We start from the raw sequence: 15,717 nt of genomic DNA on the forward strand, positions 1-15,717 counted from the left end.
GAGGCTCAAACCTGTTCCAGCGTGACAATGCCCCTGTGCACAAAGCGAGCTCCATGAAGACATGGTGTGTGAAGGTTGGAGTGGAAGAACTCGAGTGTCCTGCACAGAGCCCTGACCTCAACCCCACTGAACACCTTTGGGATGAACTGGAACACCGACTGAACCCCAGACCTCCTCGACATCCCAACATCAGCGCCTGACCTCACTAATGCTCTTGTAGCTGAATGAACACAAATCCCCACAGCCACGCTCCAACATCTAGTGGAAAGCTTCCCAGAAGAGTGGAGCTCATTATAACAGCAAAGGGGAATAAATCTGGAATGAGATGTTCAATAAGCACATATGGGTGTGATGGTCAGGTGAACACAAACATAGACAGACAGATAGGTGAGCACATCCATCCCATTTGAAGTGTTTTACCAAGCAGTGTGTCAAGAAACGCTCTCGTTTACCATGGGCTTCCTGAAGAGGAAGAAGGTAAGCGGTGTCACAGGACAGGAAAGGAAGGAGCGAGAGAAGAGATCATGCCGAGATAAAGTCTAATGGTTTCTGAGGGACTCTGACCTGATCGCCAACATCATCCGTCTGCTGTACACAGTGAAGCTGAATGGGGCTAATGGCAAGATTCAGGGATGATTAGGTGGAGGAGAGGTGAGAGAGCGATGAGTGGTTACTGGCTGTGAGGATTAGCAGAGAGGGGGCAACTGTTAGAACCCGAGAGCTGAAAAGCAACACTAGTGTGCTGTGATGTCCCAGCGGTGCACACCCTGGATGGGGAAGGATTGATTAGCACGGCATCCAAAAAAAAAAAAAAAAAATTCACCCAAGTCACAAGGTGTAAAATCCCTAAAAATGCCATGTGCTAACTATTAACAGTGACATTAGAGAACCCATGAGCTCCCTCTTTCCTGACAACTGACATTCGAGGTGCAGCATAACACAGAAATTCACTTTTCACTCTCAACCACCGAGACACCTTCAAGTCATAAAAAAAACCTGTTAATGATAACCTCCAGCCTCCGCACACGCATGCATAGATGTCAGAAATCTGTAAAGGTGAGAAAAAAAATCAGCCTGCTCTTATGATGTCTCTTACAACAAAGGAGTCAAAGAGAATTTAATTTAAATTGGTGCTCATGGAGGAGCAAGCACAAATGTGCTGAGAATATTCCTGTGAAAATCAACTGGGGTAAAAAATAAATTTAAAAAAGTGTGTTTTTATACATTACTTGTAAATCCAGATCAATCTATTATCCAATATGTAATTCCTGAGCTGGTGGAACAATTCTGCATGAAGATGATTGATGAAAGGAAGTGAGTTCTTTTGGTCTCATATATTATTCAGTGTTATGCTGACACGATGCCACTGTGCACTTTTTTTAAAGCAAGATTTAAGACTACATGCTTGTACAGTCGTTTAAACACAAACCACAACCTTCCATACAGAGAGACCCCTGAAACAAGACGGGTAAGAAGCTCCATCTAGTGGACCACTTTAGATCACACAGTAAAATACATGTGAGAATGATTTTTTTTTCTTTTTTAAAAAAAGGACAAACTATCAAAAACCAGTTTGATCTCAGACCTCTTAATGTAGGCCTGTCTTTTAATTACATTTGTCTTACATTGGCAAACCAATGTCATGAATACAAATGATTTCCTCAAATAAACGTAATCTTCAAAAAAGAAGTTAAAAATTTTCTTAAAAGTGCATACACATTTAACACAATGTACAAATAAATTAACAAAGCCACTGAGCCATTCTCATGCAACAAAACAGTAACTTTTTTTTTTTTTTTTTTTTTCAGATATTATAATTGATCTCTTTTGGTCAATGTTTTACAAGTAATGCTCTTTTTAAAAAAAAAAAAAAAAAAAAAAAAAAATTGAGGTACTTACAGCCAAAATGTGAATCATCTTAAGTAGTGTAGATTACATGAAGATGCTGTTTGCAGCCTTTTCCATAGAATAATAACTCAAGTCCAGTGTCTACACCAGGAGTAAGAACTTCATACAATAATATTCATAGGAGCTAATAATTATAACTAGGGCTGGCTGATAAATATATCAATACTGTGATAAAATGTGTCATGATACACTTTTCATCAGTATCGCGATATCTTTTAAGAACTTATTACTAATTACTAACTACACAGGACGGAAAGGAAGCAGCTGATCTTTAAAATGTTTTATTTTTTCCCTCCTTTTCACTGTTTTTGTAGACATTAAACAAAATTATCATGAAACTCAAACACTAAATTTTTGTACCATACAGATGACTTCAAGTTTCGTGATATGATATTTCTGTCATATCGTCCAGCCCTAATTATAATCATAAATAATCTCTGATTAGAAATTAATCTAAGATAATGTTTATAACCGTATTATTTGCACTTGGGATATTTCTAATACAATTTAAAATGTCCAGACTCGCTGAAGCACAAACGGCCGAAGCACTTTTGGCAAGTGGCTTTCTTAACGTGCTGCCACAGGAAACATGAAATGTAATTAGTGTGACAAAAAATGGCAATGACGACAAGAGCATCACGAGTGATGGGAGTGGTGTGTGTGTGTGTGTGTGTATGTGAGTTTGTGTATTAGTGGTACAACATTCAACATACAAAATATAAGGTCAATTATACATGTAGAAAAAAAATACTCTGCAAAAAAAAAGGTTAAAAACTCCCAAGGAGTCAAAAAAATATATATATATCCATTTATCATGAGGATTTTCTGATATTTGACAGAATGTGGGTTAAACCTAATGCTTAATGATCCATCGTCACCTTTTAGGAAACTACAAAAGTGTGCAAAAAAAACAAACAAACAAAAAAAAAACAATACACAAAAAGCAATTCATGCTTTCCACTACTGACATTTAGAAATACAGAAACATTGGTAGCCAGGATTTTTTTTTAAGCAACATTCACTTGCATAGTTATGTGCATGCATCAGTGTCAGCATCATCATGCAATACTGCTTGCCATAATTCTTCAAATGGTATCTTCAGTGCACAGATTTGACAAAAAAGGGCGTTCTTGCAGAAATAAAGCTACACGTAAGCTTAGATTATTGACTAATAATTAGCGAGAATGACGCACCAATAGTACCATATCAGTATGCCGTTTCTGTCTCAGGCCACCACGGCATAAATAGATATATAATATGTATTGATGCCAGTTATATATATATATATATTTTTTTTTTTCCACAGTGATTGAACTAATGGAAAAAGAAATCCTATAAACAGCATGAAAAGAACTGCAGTTAGAAACATTATTAAACTATATTGGAAAATCTGCACCAATATGCCGTATTTCTATCAGTCCACCACAGTATAAATAGCCTTATGTATTGATGCAACTTTCCTTTATTTCCCCAGAGCGACTGAACAAAAAGCTTGAAACTAGCCGCAGTTTGAAACATCACTTGTAAAGCTCTAATAAAAGCAGAACAGTTTAGTGTTTAGAAACAGTAAGTATACTAGCAAGTTATGTCAGCTGATTTTGGTCCTATTCTGCATTGGTCAAAGTATCTGTGTAGTACTGATGTGGGGAGAAAAAATTATTGCACCTACTTTTTAAAATCTATTTTGGATGGAAAAAGTGATGAGTGAAAATCTTGCCAGATGACTGGTTTGTTTGAGACACCAATGCATACACTGCTGTCTTCCTCAGACAGGACAAAGCCATCGTTTCCCAAAATCATCATAACTCTATATCTTACAATAAACTTTCTCCTATGATCAGTTAGGGAAAAAAAAAAAACAGTATATGCAATCACTCTTATGCTCAAAGTAAAAGATTCTGAAAGGAAAAAAACAAATCCCATGATTTGACATGGCACAGCATTCCAGCATTTTAATAACCTCTTATTAAACTAATGAACTCTTCTTCTCTTCATCTCTATTGCATACATAAAATATTTATCATTAAAATCATTGTAGAGAAAACACAATAAGTTCAATGTTATAGTTCTTAAATACAGGAGTAAATATATATATTTATATATTTTCCATCTACAAAGTTCTGCAAACTATTGCACTGGTAATCCACACGTTAATGGACACAAAGGGGTTTGGCCCTGGTTCAAAGCGAGCTAAGCTAAAACTGATGAATGCTGCTGGCGTTTGATTTGGCAAACATGAAAAAAAAAGGGGGAAATGGCTCAAGCATGACTGTGCGGTTCTTATTACAAAAATAATATTTAAAAAAAAAAAAAACAGAACTTCATGCAGAGCTACATTGCCTTGACCTCTCGGTTTCGAGATGGACAGCAAAGCACACACAGTATCTCAAGTGTAAACACAAAAAAAAAAACAAAAAAAACTGAAGATGTCAGTTGAAAAGATCGCTCATTCCTACAAATTGGCTAGGGTTAGGGTTAGATCTACAGTTGGCAATGCTGCGGACACTTACTTCTAAGGGCAGCGACGCTACTGGAACACTTATTTATTATTCTATAGTATGGGGTACTACAGTAAGTGTTTTTAATGGGTGCCTATGACGAGTTCTACTTCTGACCTTCTGCATAAAACTACATACATTCATATGTGAGCCAGGTTAGCATGTCAAGCCTCGACTGCAATTCCGTGTTTCGCCACAGAGACGTCGCCCTTTAAATAGCACCAAGTGTAGAAGTGAAGCAATTTGTTGCGAGTACAGCGAGGAATACAAAGACCCAACTGATTTCTCTAAAGAAACCCAGAGACTAACATGTTAAAAAACCTGTTACACAGTCTCTCGAGTGTGCCTGGATTGAAACAGAAAATAATATATACAAAGTGCTAATTCAGAACAATCCTATTCAGAGTTTATACAGTAGTAAATTCGTACACCACACCTTGCCATCGAACTGGCTCCACGGCAGGGCAGAAAGGCGCTTCTGATAATGTACACATTTTCTTTGAGAAAAGTAAAACTTACATGCTATATATATATATATATATATATATATATATATATATATATATATATATATATCTTTCACTCACACATACACACACACGCATGTGTGAGAGTGTGTGTATACATATCTTAGGCACATCAAAAATAGCTGCATTGCAGAAAATAACAAAACTACTATTTTAAACATTATTGAGGCGTCTTTGTTGCCCGGATTGCATGCTGCAGGAAAGCTTTCGGGATGAGGAGGTCTTTTCGAGAGGCCTCTGCCCATTGACAGGGGACTGGAGAATGGCGTCAGAACTGGAAGACTTGGACTTGCCTACAGGTAACAGTGAACGTTTAAGAGGGGTGGAGGTTTTGGGCGTCTCCTTGTCTTCGCTGGCAGCCTTGCTAGAGAGTGAGGCAGGAGAAGAATTTCCGTTGCCTTCACCATCCTCCGTACTGAGCTTGGTTTGGCTGCCGGATCTAGCTGTCCTCTCACCCGCCTTCTTGGAGAGCATGGCGCTCTTGCCCAGGTCGGCTGAGCGGCGAGTCTCCTTTTGCCTCAGGGCGCTCTTGAAGAAGGAGAGGCCCTTGTCCTCGGACTTGCTGGACCGTCGTAGCTCTTTGGATGAGATGCTGGGTGATCGCAGGCTGGTGAGAGAGGAGCTGCTGCTCGAGCTCCTAACTGGCCTCCGCTCAGGCCGGCCTCCTTCTGCACCCTTCAGCGGCACGCGAGGTCTGTCTGTCAGGGGGCTGGCATGAGTTGAATCCCGGCTAGCGGTCCTCTCAGCCAGTTTCTTTCTGCTCGATGACAAGCTGGAGCTCCTCTCCACCGCTGAAGAGCTCTTCTTCGCAGTGGGTGAGGGGGAAGCGGAGGACTGAGGAGTAGGGGTCAGACGCTGCTTTGTTTTTGTGGCTGCAGATGCCGGTGCTGCCTCCTGGGACTGGGAAGACTCTTTCTTCTTTGTTGGCGTTCCAGAAGAAACGCCTCTGGCCTTGGCAGAGTCACTCCTCTCTTTCAAATTGGTCACTTTGGCACCTTTTCCTTGAGAGCTGGAAGACACTTGGGAAGAAGGAGACTTTTGGGCAGAAGAAGTGCTCTGGCGCTTCTTAGATGGCTTCTCTTGATCCCCCTTCATCCTGGTTGAGGTCTTCTTTGCACCAGACACCTCTGCCTTCGACACAGAGCCTCCTGAGCTCTTGTGCTTCGGCTCCTTGGAAGGAGTCCCATGCACATTCTGGTCCACAGCAGTGATCTGGTTGTTGTTGTCCAACGGTTCTCCTTTAGAGCTCTTCTTGTCAGCCACTGAGGGAGCCCTGGTGTAGACATCATCTGTGTTCCTTTTACCGCTGCCATCATCACTGCTATTTCCTTCCATCGTGGCAAGCGGGGCTTTGCTGCTGGTTTGGCGCTCATGCCTGCTGTAGCTCCCGAAGCATGACGTGGACACCTTGTCATCGCAGGCCTCTCCGATCCTCTCCAGCGGTGGTGAGGAGCGCGAATCTAAAGAGAAGCGTGAGGGCGAGTTGGAGCGTATCTGGAGCTTGGCAGACAATGACCAGGAGGGCTTCATCCCATTCTCGCTGAAGGCCAGCGGGCTAGCTATGGAGGATCTGGAAGATAAGCTCTGACGTTGAATGCTTCTCACAAAGGGTCGGGTGGAGAATCCTCCTTAATGAAAAGGGAGAGAGATTTAAACTAATGCGCTGATACCAGACTGAATGGAAAGAGCAGCAGCATGCATTTTGTCTTAACTGAGCGAGGCGAAAGATTCCCGTGTTAGTGCTAGAAAGCTAGAGGAGGGAAAGTAAAGAGAGTCATCAAAGAGACAAATGCTGACATTTAGAGGTTAAGCTTATTAGATTATTAGAATTTTTTATAACATATATATAAAATCCTGATTGTTTCACAGTGCTTCCATAATATTCCAGGAGTTTTTACACAGAGGCTGTTTAACTGCAATTAAACAGGGGCCAAATGTAGTTAGGTATTGAAAGTTATTCAGACTGCTGAGAGAAAAAAAAGTACATCCCTAATTAAGTGTATGTAAATGTAATTTACATACACTTGCCAAAACTGAAGAAATTAAACAACCACAAGAGCAAAAAACTTCTCAGTTGCAATTTCTGGGGCTTTTTTGTATGCAAATTGGCTTATATCTATAGTTTCTTGCTGTAAAACATCTGCTTAAGTTCCGCATGCTCCCAAAATGACAAAGAAACACTGTGAAAGGTACAAGAAGTATAAAATGTGCACATAATATACAAGACATAGAATAGAGAACCATGCAGAATAGTAAGCGCCATAAACGCGCTTCTCACCGTCGTCTTCGCTGCGATCTCCAGGGAACTCCATAGACTCAGCCAGAGAAGCGAGGGATGTCCGCCGTGAGGAGGCACCCGAGGCCAGGCTAGGAGGCTTGCTGCCAGGAAGCCGGTTAACCCAGTGCTCACACAGAGAGGAACTGGTGGAGCCTGACCCAAACAAAGCAACACATAATCAGCAGACACATTTACAGGAACCGTTATCAGGTCACTCGCTGAAGGCAAAAGCACAGCAGATGTGACTTACATGGCTCTATTGTGTCACTGGCTTCAAAATATCCGCTTGTGCTATAGGTAGAGTCTATAATTAATCCTGCAGCTTAAGTCAACGAGTAATGAGGCTCACCGGCCACAGAGCTGTTAGCGGACCATGAAGGAATAGTTGCCCTCCTCTGGTAAAACAGAATGTAGGCTGTCTGCTGGCACACGTCCTCGTCAGCCATAGGCTGGACCTCGCTGTCATCAAAACAGTACCACTGCCCATCAATGGAGTTCTTACAATATGCTGTATGAGGAAAAATACAGATTTGGAAATGATCCAGGTTATTCAAATGTTTCCTCTTCTTCAACCACACGATGCTAATGTGGCTAACAATGCATGGAATCTAATGATAGTCAGCATGATGGCACGCTAACTGGCAGAACTGCACGTCAACCGTATTAACCGTGTGTTAATAAAACTCTTTTTTCTATATACACATTAATTACACCAACAGCACAAAAAAAGTTTAAACTTACAACCCAAAGCTAGCCCAGCAACCATCGCCCTCCTGCATGGTGTTACCTGTGTAGTGCCCTCCATGCATGTTTCCATGGTGATTGCATACAGCGTACAGGTCATACAGGTAGTCATCCGGGTTGCGGCCTAGGCCGTAAGGTCGTCTCCATGGCGACCAGTGCGAGGGGAGGCTCCAGCTGCTCTGGCTCCTCTTCACCATGTGAGGGGCCATGTCCATGCCAACCAGCGGGAAGTGCACCATGTTCTGCATTTTCACCCGCCTATCTCCCTCCTGCAGGATCCAAACACCGGATTTATGGAACATGTCATTCTGACATTTCTAGCAATAAATCACAGTTTATGAACCAAACCCCTGTAGGGTGAGTAGTGTAATAACGGAAATATCAGTTACAAGACTCCAAGAAAGAATGACACGAGTGATGTCTTAAGCCCTACTCGGATTGGATTAGTCTACCAGAAGGACTTCTGTAATAAATTTTTTACACGTCTCCTCAGTGATAAACCTCTCGCACCCAGACACTAATAAATGTCCCACAGGAGGAGCGAGTTTCTACTGGGTTGTATTTTCTATGAACACGGATATTTGCGTCACGTGGTCACATGATCACGCCCCATTCACGGCATGGCGTCCACGCAGTCGAGGAGGCACTGGAGCAGAAATGCTTTCCCACGGAGCGTGTGTAGTCGAGGTTTGACCACCCAGACCAGGTATATGGATGCGTGCCTCTTCTAACGCGTCCATTTTTCATTTTGTGATTCGTGTTTAATATCTGGGCGAGGGTCACTGATACGCGCACATAGAAAAATGTGTCTCTAGACAAGACTAAAATTATCAGATGAACCAAAAACAGTAGGTAATTCAGCCTGTAATTTTCTCAGAGGAGACCAGAGAAAAACACTGACATCGCCGATCAGGACGGAAACAAAATCACAGTGGAGCTCCCATAAAATAGGAAATTACCCCAGGACCAAATCTAAGGTTAATCCTGTCCAAATCGAACTTTAGACCAGGTGTCCCAGTGTTACCCCTGACCCAGGCAATCCCTTAACGTTACCATGGGACAGGGCGTGCTGGTATAGGAAAACAGTTTTTTTAAAACTAAAATATTTTAAAATCTGTATATAATTAGGCTTTTTATAGATTTTGTAGATTGCACAAGTCCCTGTGTACGAGTTGTTACTACAGAAACAAAGTACTAGAATGAGCACTTTAATATAAACATATTATCTGAAATAAAGCAAGCGCTACTGCCAGAGAAAAAAATAAACAGTCAAAGAAAATTAATAAACACCTTCTGACCAATCAGGATTGATCATTCTAGACTGTTGTGGTTTTCTATAACATAATCTATAGTTTTCCAAATCTAAATTATTGGTAATATAGTAATATATATAGCACTTATAACATTTGGAGATTGAAGTGTTAGTGCGAATAACACATGATGTAAGAGTTCCGCTGTCTTCGGAGAACCCGGGCACGGAGACGTACCTGTCTGAACCGCTTGAGGTGCAGGATGAGAACATCAGGCAGGGTCCAAAGGCTGAGCTTGATGCGGCCCTGCTGCAGCTGCTTGCAGTGTGGACAGCGCCAAGCATCATCTGGTGCCAGCTGGAACACCACACATTACAGGAAATGGCCATAAATAACTGAACACACACACACACGCTCGTGCTGTAGAGCTACTCAGTGAGCAATTTTCAAGGCTCCCTTCAACACAGCACTTTCTCAAGCGTGCCTTCGTTCCACTTTAAGCAGTACGGGTTTCAAACCATGCTACCAACAGCCACTGAACGGGCTAACCACAGGGCTCTTTACACCGCGTGTGGCGCCGTTCCAGGCTTAAAGCCGTCTCTGTGGAATAGGGCAATTTATGAAACAGCACCGACAGCAGAAATTTTGGTTCAATGCCATTTAACATCTGTTTGAGCAAATCTGGTTTGAAGCAAATGCAAGAAAAAGCAAGGGAAAGTGAGTTTGAGGCAGTTTTTCAGCCCTTTTTCTTTCTTTTTCACTTTTTTCCTAGGGTGGCAGAGTGGCCTAGTCGTTACCTGCTCCTCTTTGGTGTAGAGCTGGAAGCACTGAGCGAGGGTACAAGCCTGGGGCTGATGGTGCTGCTCACGGTGCAGGTACACACTCTCAGCATCAGGGATATACTCTTCCTCCGTGTGGCCAAACAAACTGCAGGGACGAGCCGTAAACAAAACCTTCAACAAAACACTCAAACTATGCTTACTGCTTGCTAGTATCACTACCCAATTACATTTTATTTGGTGTCTTGGAGGACTGTAATTTTAGTGTGGTTGCAAGAATCCCTGCGGTGATTACACAGATATTCCACAGATATGTTTATTTGAGATGGTGGAACGTTGTTCCATATTTTGCAGGCTGTAACACGTCTCTTCAGTTCTCTAAGGGCTACATTTAAGCACAATACATAAGCATAAAGTACATCAAAAAGATGGAGGCTAGCAGAAACCGCCGTTCAGGCAAAACACTTACTAATCCTTGGTCTCTTTGTCCCACTCCACTACGATCTTGACATGAGGAGGGCCCCCTGCACCACAGGACTTGTATGCCCTGCAAAACACACATTAGGTCAGGGAAACAATTCGAGCCTCCTGCCTTCATTCTTATTTTGAATCCACCCGTACATATATATATGAACATATGGCACCAATTCGATACCCAGCATAAGTACTGGGCAAAAAATGGTGGATCGGATATCGGAAAAAAAACATATCGGATATCGGATCCTGTAACAAATGGAATTAATTTTTGGATAAGACATCTATTTTTGTAACTGAAAATCTTTACATGTAAAGAGACTTGACTTTTTTTTTTTTTTGTTTGTCAAGATTGATTTTATTATATTTATGCTTTATACTTTCATATATTTATTAGATTTACCATGTAAGTGATTTTTGTGTGAAAGGATTTAACTGTGAAGTGCTTCTTCAGGTATTTTAAACACTTTAAAGCTTGTCTTAGTTTTTAAAGAAAACAATATTGGATAAGTATCTGTATCAGGTGACCCTCGTGGTTTTACATTCGTTATCGGAAAAGAAAAAGTGTTATCCTTCTGTCTCTAACAGAAAAGAGTCAGACAGATTCATGCAGTTTTAGTTAAGCAACTAAAATCTAGGCTGTAATTTGCTTCAAGGTCAAAGCCCAACCTCTCCACAGTGGGGTGACACAAAGGAAATTCCTCCTGTGGTAACAAGTACGTGATCCCCACCACACCAACCACTCGCAGGCTGAAGGGCCCCACCTAAAACAAAGAGGCCTGATTTTCAAACTGGAGTATGCCAAAACCAAACATACATCATTAATAATAATAATAAGAAGAAGAAGGAGAAGAAGAAAAAGAAGAAGAAGCTATTACTGGAATAATAAAATATTGCACAAGCTTCTCTACCACATCGACATAAAAAATAAATCAAAAACTGCATTTTCTGAGCATGAGCACGGCACACTGACCTGGATGTAAACGCCTTGTCTTAGCAGATGATGCATCTTCTCCAGAATCGCCTTCTGAAGAACATCCCAGGTTACAGTGCGCTCCATGTACAGTACGAAGGGAAGGCCAAACCTTGGATATAGGAAATACGAGCTTTAACATTTCTAACACATTTGTGTAGCGGCCTGAGAGAGTCACGTAGTCACGTGGTCAAATCTTCTACTAGTACTGAAAACTCTGTTTTCCTGAACTGAAATATGTTTCTCTATTGCATCTAAATCAACCACGATAACGCTACCTACCTCTACGTTTATAATATAATACCTACCTCTATGTTTATAATATAATCTACAGATGGAAAAACATTAATACTGCCCACTTTGAAAGAATTATACATTTACACTGGGTCACCACTCTAATAATCAACATCTTCCACCTCAGTCTCTGTCTCATCACCTGAGGGAAAAGTCTCACGCATTTACACACGAGCCTCATCGTCGTCTCTTCACCTGACTGAGCTCCGCCCACTCTTACATCCATGAGGAAATAATCACTGTTTAATTCAGTCGGTTCTGTTGGCTAAATCTCTTCTTACTAATGTCTTTTTCTTTAAACATTTTTTAAACATCTGTACGGAGTGTGGAAAGATACCAAGGCAAAGTTAGAAAGCAGCCTAAATAAACACATTTCCATGTCATTAGAGTAGAGATGGCAAAGTTTATTACCGGCAGAAAACCTCAGTTTTGGTCAAAAATGATTTCTCAGCATTTTGGCTGTTTTTATCAGTTACTGTTTTGCATTTCTTTCTTTTCACACATACAGCTGAGGTTAAAAGTTTACATACGTCTCGGCTAAAGACATTCAAACTCAAATTTTCACAACTGCACATGTTTCATGTTACCGTAAAGTTCCTGTGTTAAGCCAGTTAGAGTGTCTACTTTATTTCCTTAAGAGGTCATTTCAAAATAATAGCGAAGAGGCATTTATTTCAGCTTTTATTTATTATATCAGATTTTCAATGAGTCAGAAGTTTACATACACTTTGCTAATATTTAGTTGAACTGCCTTTTATTTACTTGAACTTGAATCAAATTCTTGTTGTAGCCTTCCACAAGCTTCTTTCTCATGATACTTTGCCAGAAATCTTATTCATTTATTTTTCAATTTACTACAGGATTCAGGTCAGGGCTTTTTGATGGCCACTCTAAATCTTTCACTTTGACGTCTTTAAGCCATTTTGTTACAACTTTGGAAGTATGCTTTTTCTGTCCTGCTGGAAGTCCCAGCTGTGACCAAGTTGGACCAAGTCTGGTTCATGTTTTGAGGCGCTGCTTCTGTATTTCCAGATAATTCTCCTTCCTCATGATGCCATCTATTTACTTAAGTGCATCTTTCTCAATATTTACTGTATGTAAATATTTGATTCACTGGAATTCTGAATTAAAGCTGAAATAAATCTGTCTCTAATCGACTGTTTTAAAATGACCTCTGATGTGAACAGAGTAGACGCCCTATTTGACTTGCTGAAAGTAATGTATGGAATGTGTGGAGTTCAAACTGAGATTGAACATTGTGACGAGGAGGAGGGAGTGGCCAGGTTGTGAGGACGCACGCCTGGCTCTGAGTCGTCTAATGAGTGGGATAGAGGGATAAAGGAGTGGCTGGAAACGCCTGGGGGAGGGAGAGAGATGCATGTGTGTTTTATGTTTGTGTTACGTTTGTGGTTTCTGTTATGTCTGAGTTATTGAGTGATTAAACTTTACGTTTGAGTTCACTCGGTTCCCACCACCTCCTTGCCCTTCTTTGAAGTTTGCTATAAATATCTATAGCCTGGGTTTATGTAAACCTTTGGCCTCAGCTGTAACTCTATTTGGGACAGCTTTGGGAAACAGTTGGAGTTCGGTACGGTACGGTACAGCTGAGAAGCTGCTTATTAGGTGTCTACCTCCGTCCTTGGTGGCCAATGCAGGCTCTGTTGCAGATCAGCAGGATCATCTTGTCAGCGCCTGCGTTTTTGTTGGGCGAGGCCGGATTCACCGCCCCTTGCATGAACGATGGAGTGCGACTGCTGTCGTTACCAAACTTCAGATTGTTCTGATTAAGGTTTGCGAGGAGGCTCCCTGCGAGAGTAAACAAGGCTTTAGTGATGCAAAATAGGTTCTTATCTTCTTAGGTCTAATTTATCTTACGTATTCCGTGACATTCTCATTCACAAGGGGGTCCAGGGTTAAGGTACCTCTTTTGGAGCGAAGACTTTCTAGTTTGAATGTTTCAGGGGTTTCAAATGCAAAGATGGAGTCACTTTCTTGAATGATGTCAAGATCGTCATCGTCGTCGCAGAAGGAGCGGTGGAAACCATCGTAATACATTTCAGTCAGAACAAACTGCAGAGATGAGAGCAACAGACGTGTTTACACACGTTTACATTCACACCAGAGCATGAAATACAAAAAAATATCATACCACCTGCAACAGTGACCAGGCTTACTGCAGAACGCAGTTTCTGTAATAACTGTTCTTACTTTCATTAAATCAATATCAGCATCTCTGACTTGATGGAGAGATTTCTACAAACACAGGGTAGTGAGTGGAAAAACTCGTATAATTAAGTTTTTTTTTCTCTCCCCGTGACAACGAGTAGCCTTTTTTTGGTTGGGATTTCAGTGAGAGTAGCTACAGAGGACTAACTCTACATTCTCACTAGCTAATGCAAAAGTTGCTGGTCTCATTTTTAGTTTTTTTGCCCCACTTTTTTTTTTAAATTTCTAATAAAACTAACCAGTTAAACACAAATTAACACGCTAATCAGTGTGCTTTGGTGACAGATTCAACCTCTAGCTACGTACACTCACCAGAGGCACCAATAATCTACGAGAAACTAAGTGACTGTGTGAAACTAAGTGACTACGTGACTATGTGAAACTACACTAAATTGTTAAAATATACATAACATAACTACACGAAACTAAGTGACTACACAAAACTACATAAAACTAAGTGACTACATAAAACCACGTGAAACAAAGTGATTAGGAGAAACTATGTGAAACTATGTTAAAATACGTAACTACACGAAACTAAGTGACTACACAAAACTATGTGTACTACACGTAAAACTAAGTGATTATGTGAAACTAAGTGATTATGTGAAACTACATAAAACTAAGTGACTACATGAAACTAAATGATTATGTGAAACTAAGTTTCATGTAGTTTCACACAGACACTATGTTAAAATAGGTAACTATGTGAAACTAAGTGACTACATGAAACTACATAAAAATACTTGACTACATGAAAATACGTAACTACGTGAAACTAAGTGACAACGTGAAACTGACTGACTACGTGAAACTATATTAAAATACTTGACTATGTAAAAATACGTGTAAAGATACAGTTTCCCATCAACTACATTCAATGTTATTTTCTATCATTTAGCCACAGCCCTGTTTTTTTTCTTGTTTTGTTTGTTTTTTTGTAGTAGTAGTAAGTAGTAAGAAAAGCATGTGATGAAAATTCTGCCAGTGGCTCTACAACAAAAAAATGCTGTCCGCAGGCTTCTGAGTGGACACCTGGTCTGGAGGAATCTTCGTCTCACGTGAAACAGCTTCTCGGAGCCTGGAGACGGTGCTGTTGAGGGGCACGGCCACGCCGATCCTCATGCAGTGAGAGTACTTGCCCTGATACACCACTGTCACGTACAGGGGCCTGAGGGACAAACACACCAACGCAGTCACAAGTATTACAGCAGAAACTATGGAAAAATGCAGGGCTTTTAAAATGTTTACTCGTTTTTCATTTGTATTTCACTCTATTTATCTTCTCAGAGACAAATGCATCATTTATGCATCAAACATCTGCAGTACTGATTCAGACACACTCATAACAACAGCTTTTTTTTCTTAATGATGTATTCCCAAAGGTTATTCCCAGAGGTTAAATGAAAACATGTACAAACTGACTCAATGATCGTAAGTTCGTCTCGCATTTTGTTAAGCCAACGTGAGTGCACACGTCACGTCCGTAACCCTGGAGACTGCTCAGGTGTGTATTCTGGTTATTGTCACAGCTCAGATACTCAAGACAAAATGACTGAGTGCATTAATCGCTGTGTGTTGATCACGGAGTTATAAACGGCAGTAGTGTTTGAGCTCTTGAGAAAAATAACCGTCAGAAAGTCTTTGGATGCTCTAAAACCTCTCAACACAGGAGACAGGGTGCTGAAAGAAGTCTAGGGTTTAAGATTAGGGATGTGGCTTCTGCCTAATTTTAATATTCAGATATCAATAAACGCTAATAAATG

At 40.9% G+C, this 15,717-nt stretch overlaps 1 protein-coding gene across 2 annotated transcripts in view; it reads right to left on the reverse strand.

Annotated features, from left to right (window-relative positions):
• Window positions 1-1,567: 1,567 nt before the first annotated feature.
• The window catches only part of usp31 (ubiquitin specific peptidase 31), a 32,365-nt gene continuing 18,215 nt past the window's right edge, over window positions 1,568-15,717 (reverse strand). The window contains exons 5-16 of one of the 2 annotated variants that reach the window (XM_053228486.1): window positions 14,987-15,122; window positions 13,648-13,795; window positions 13,357-13,531; window positions 11,432-11,543; window positions 11,128-11,222; window positions 10,454-10,531; window positions 10,003-10,132; window positions 9,443-9,562; window positions 7,999-8,224; window positions 7,561-7,719; window positions 7,212-7,364; window positions 1,568-6,558 (exon numbers count right to left, since the gene is read on the reverse strand). In XM_053228486.1, coding sequence (XP_053084461.1) covers window positions 5,087-6,558; window positions 7,212-7,364; window positions 7,561-7,719; window positions 7,999-8,224; window positions 9,443-9,562; window positions 10,003-10,132; window positions 10,454-10,531; window positions 11,128-11,222; window positions 11,432-11,543; window positions 13,357-13,531; window positions 13,648-13,795; window positions 14,987-15,122 — 3,004 coding nt within the window. In that variant the 3' untranslated portion in view covers window positions 1,568-5,086. Of the gene's footprint in view, window positions 6,562-7,211; window positions 7,365-7,560; window positions 7,720-7,998; window positions 8,225-9,442; window positions 9,563-10,002; window positions 10,133-10,453; window positions 10,532-11,127; window positions 11,223-11,431; window positions 11,544-13,356; window positions 13,532-13,647; window positions 13,796-14,986; window positions 15,123-15,717 lie in introns of both variants that reach the window. The other variant, XM_026929987.3, reaches the window with a different exon arrangement.

Source organism: Pangasianodon hypophthalmus, chromosome 23 (genome assembly GCF_027358585.1).
Source record: "Pangasianodon hypophthalmus isolate fPanHyp1 chromosome 23, fPanHyp1.pri, whole genome shotgun sequence".
Lineage (NCBI taxonomy): Eukaryota > Metazoa > Chordata > Actinopteri > Siluriformes > Pangasiidae > Pangasianodon > Pangasianodon hypophthalmus.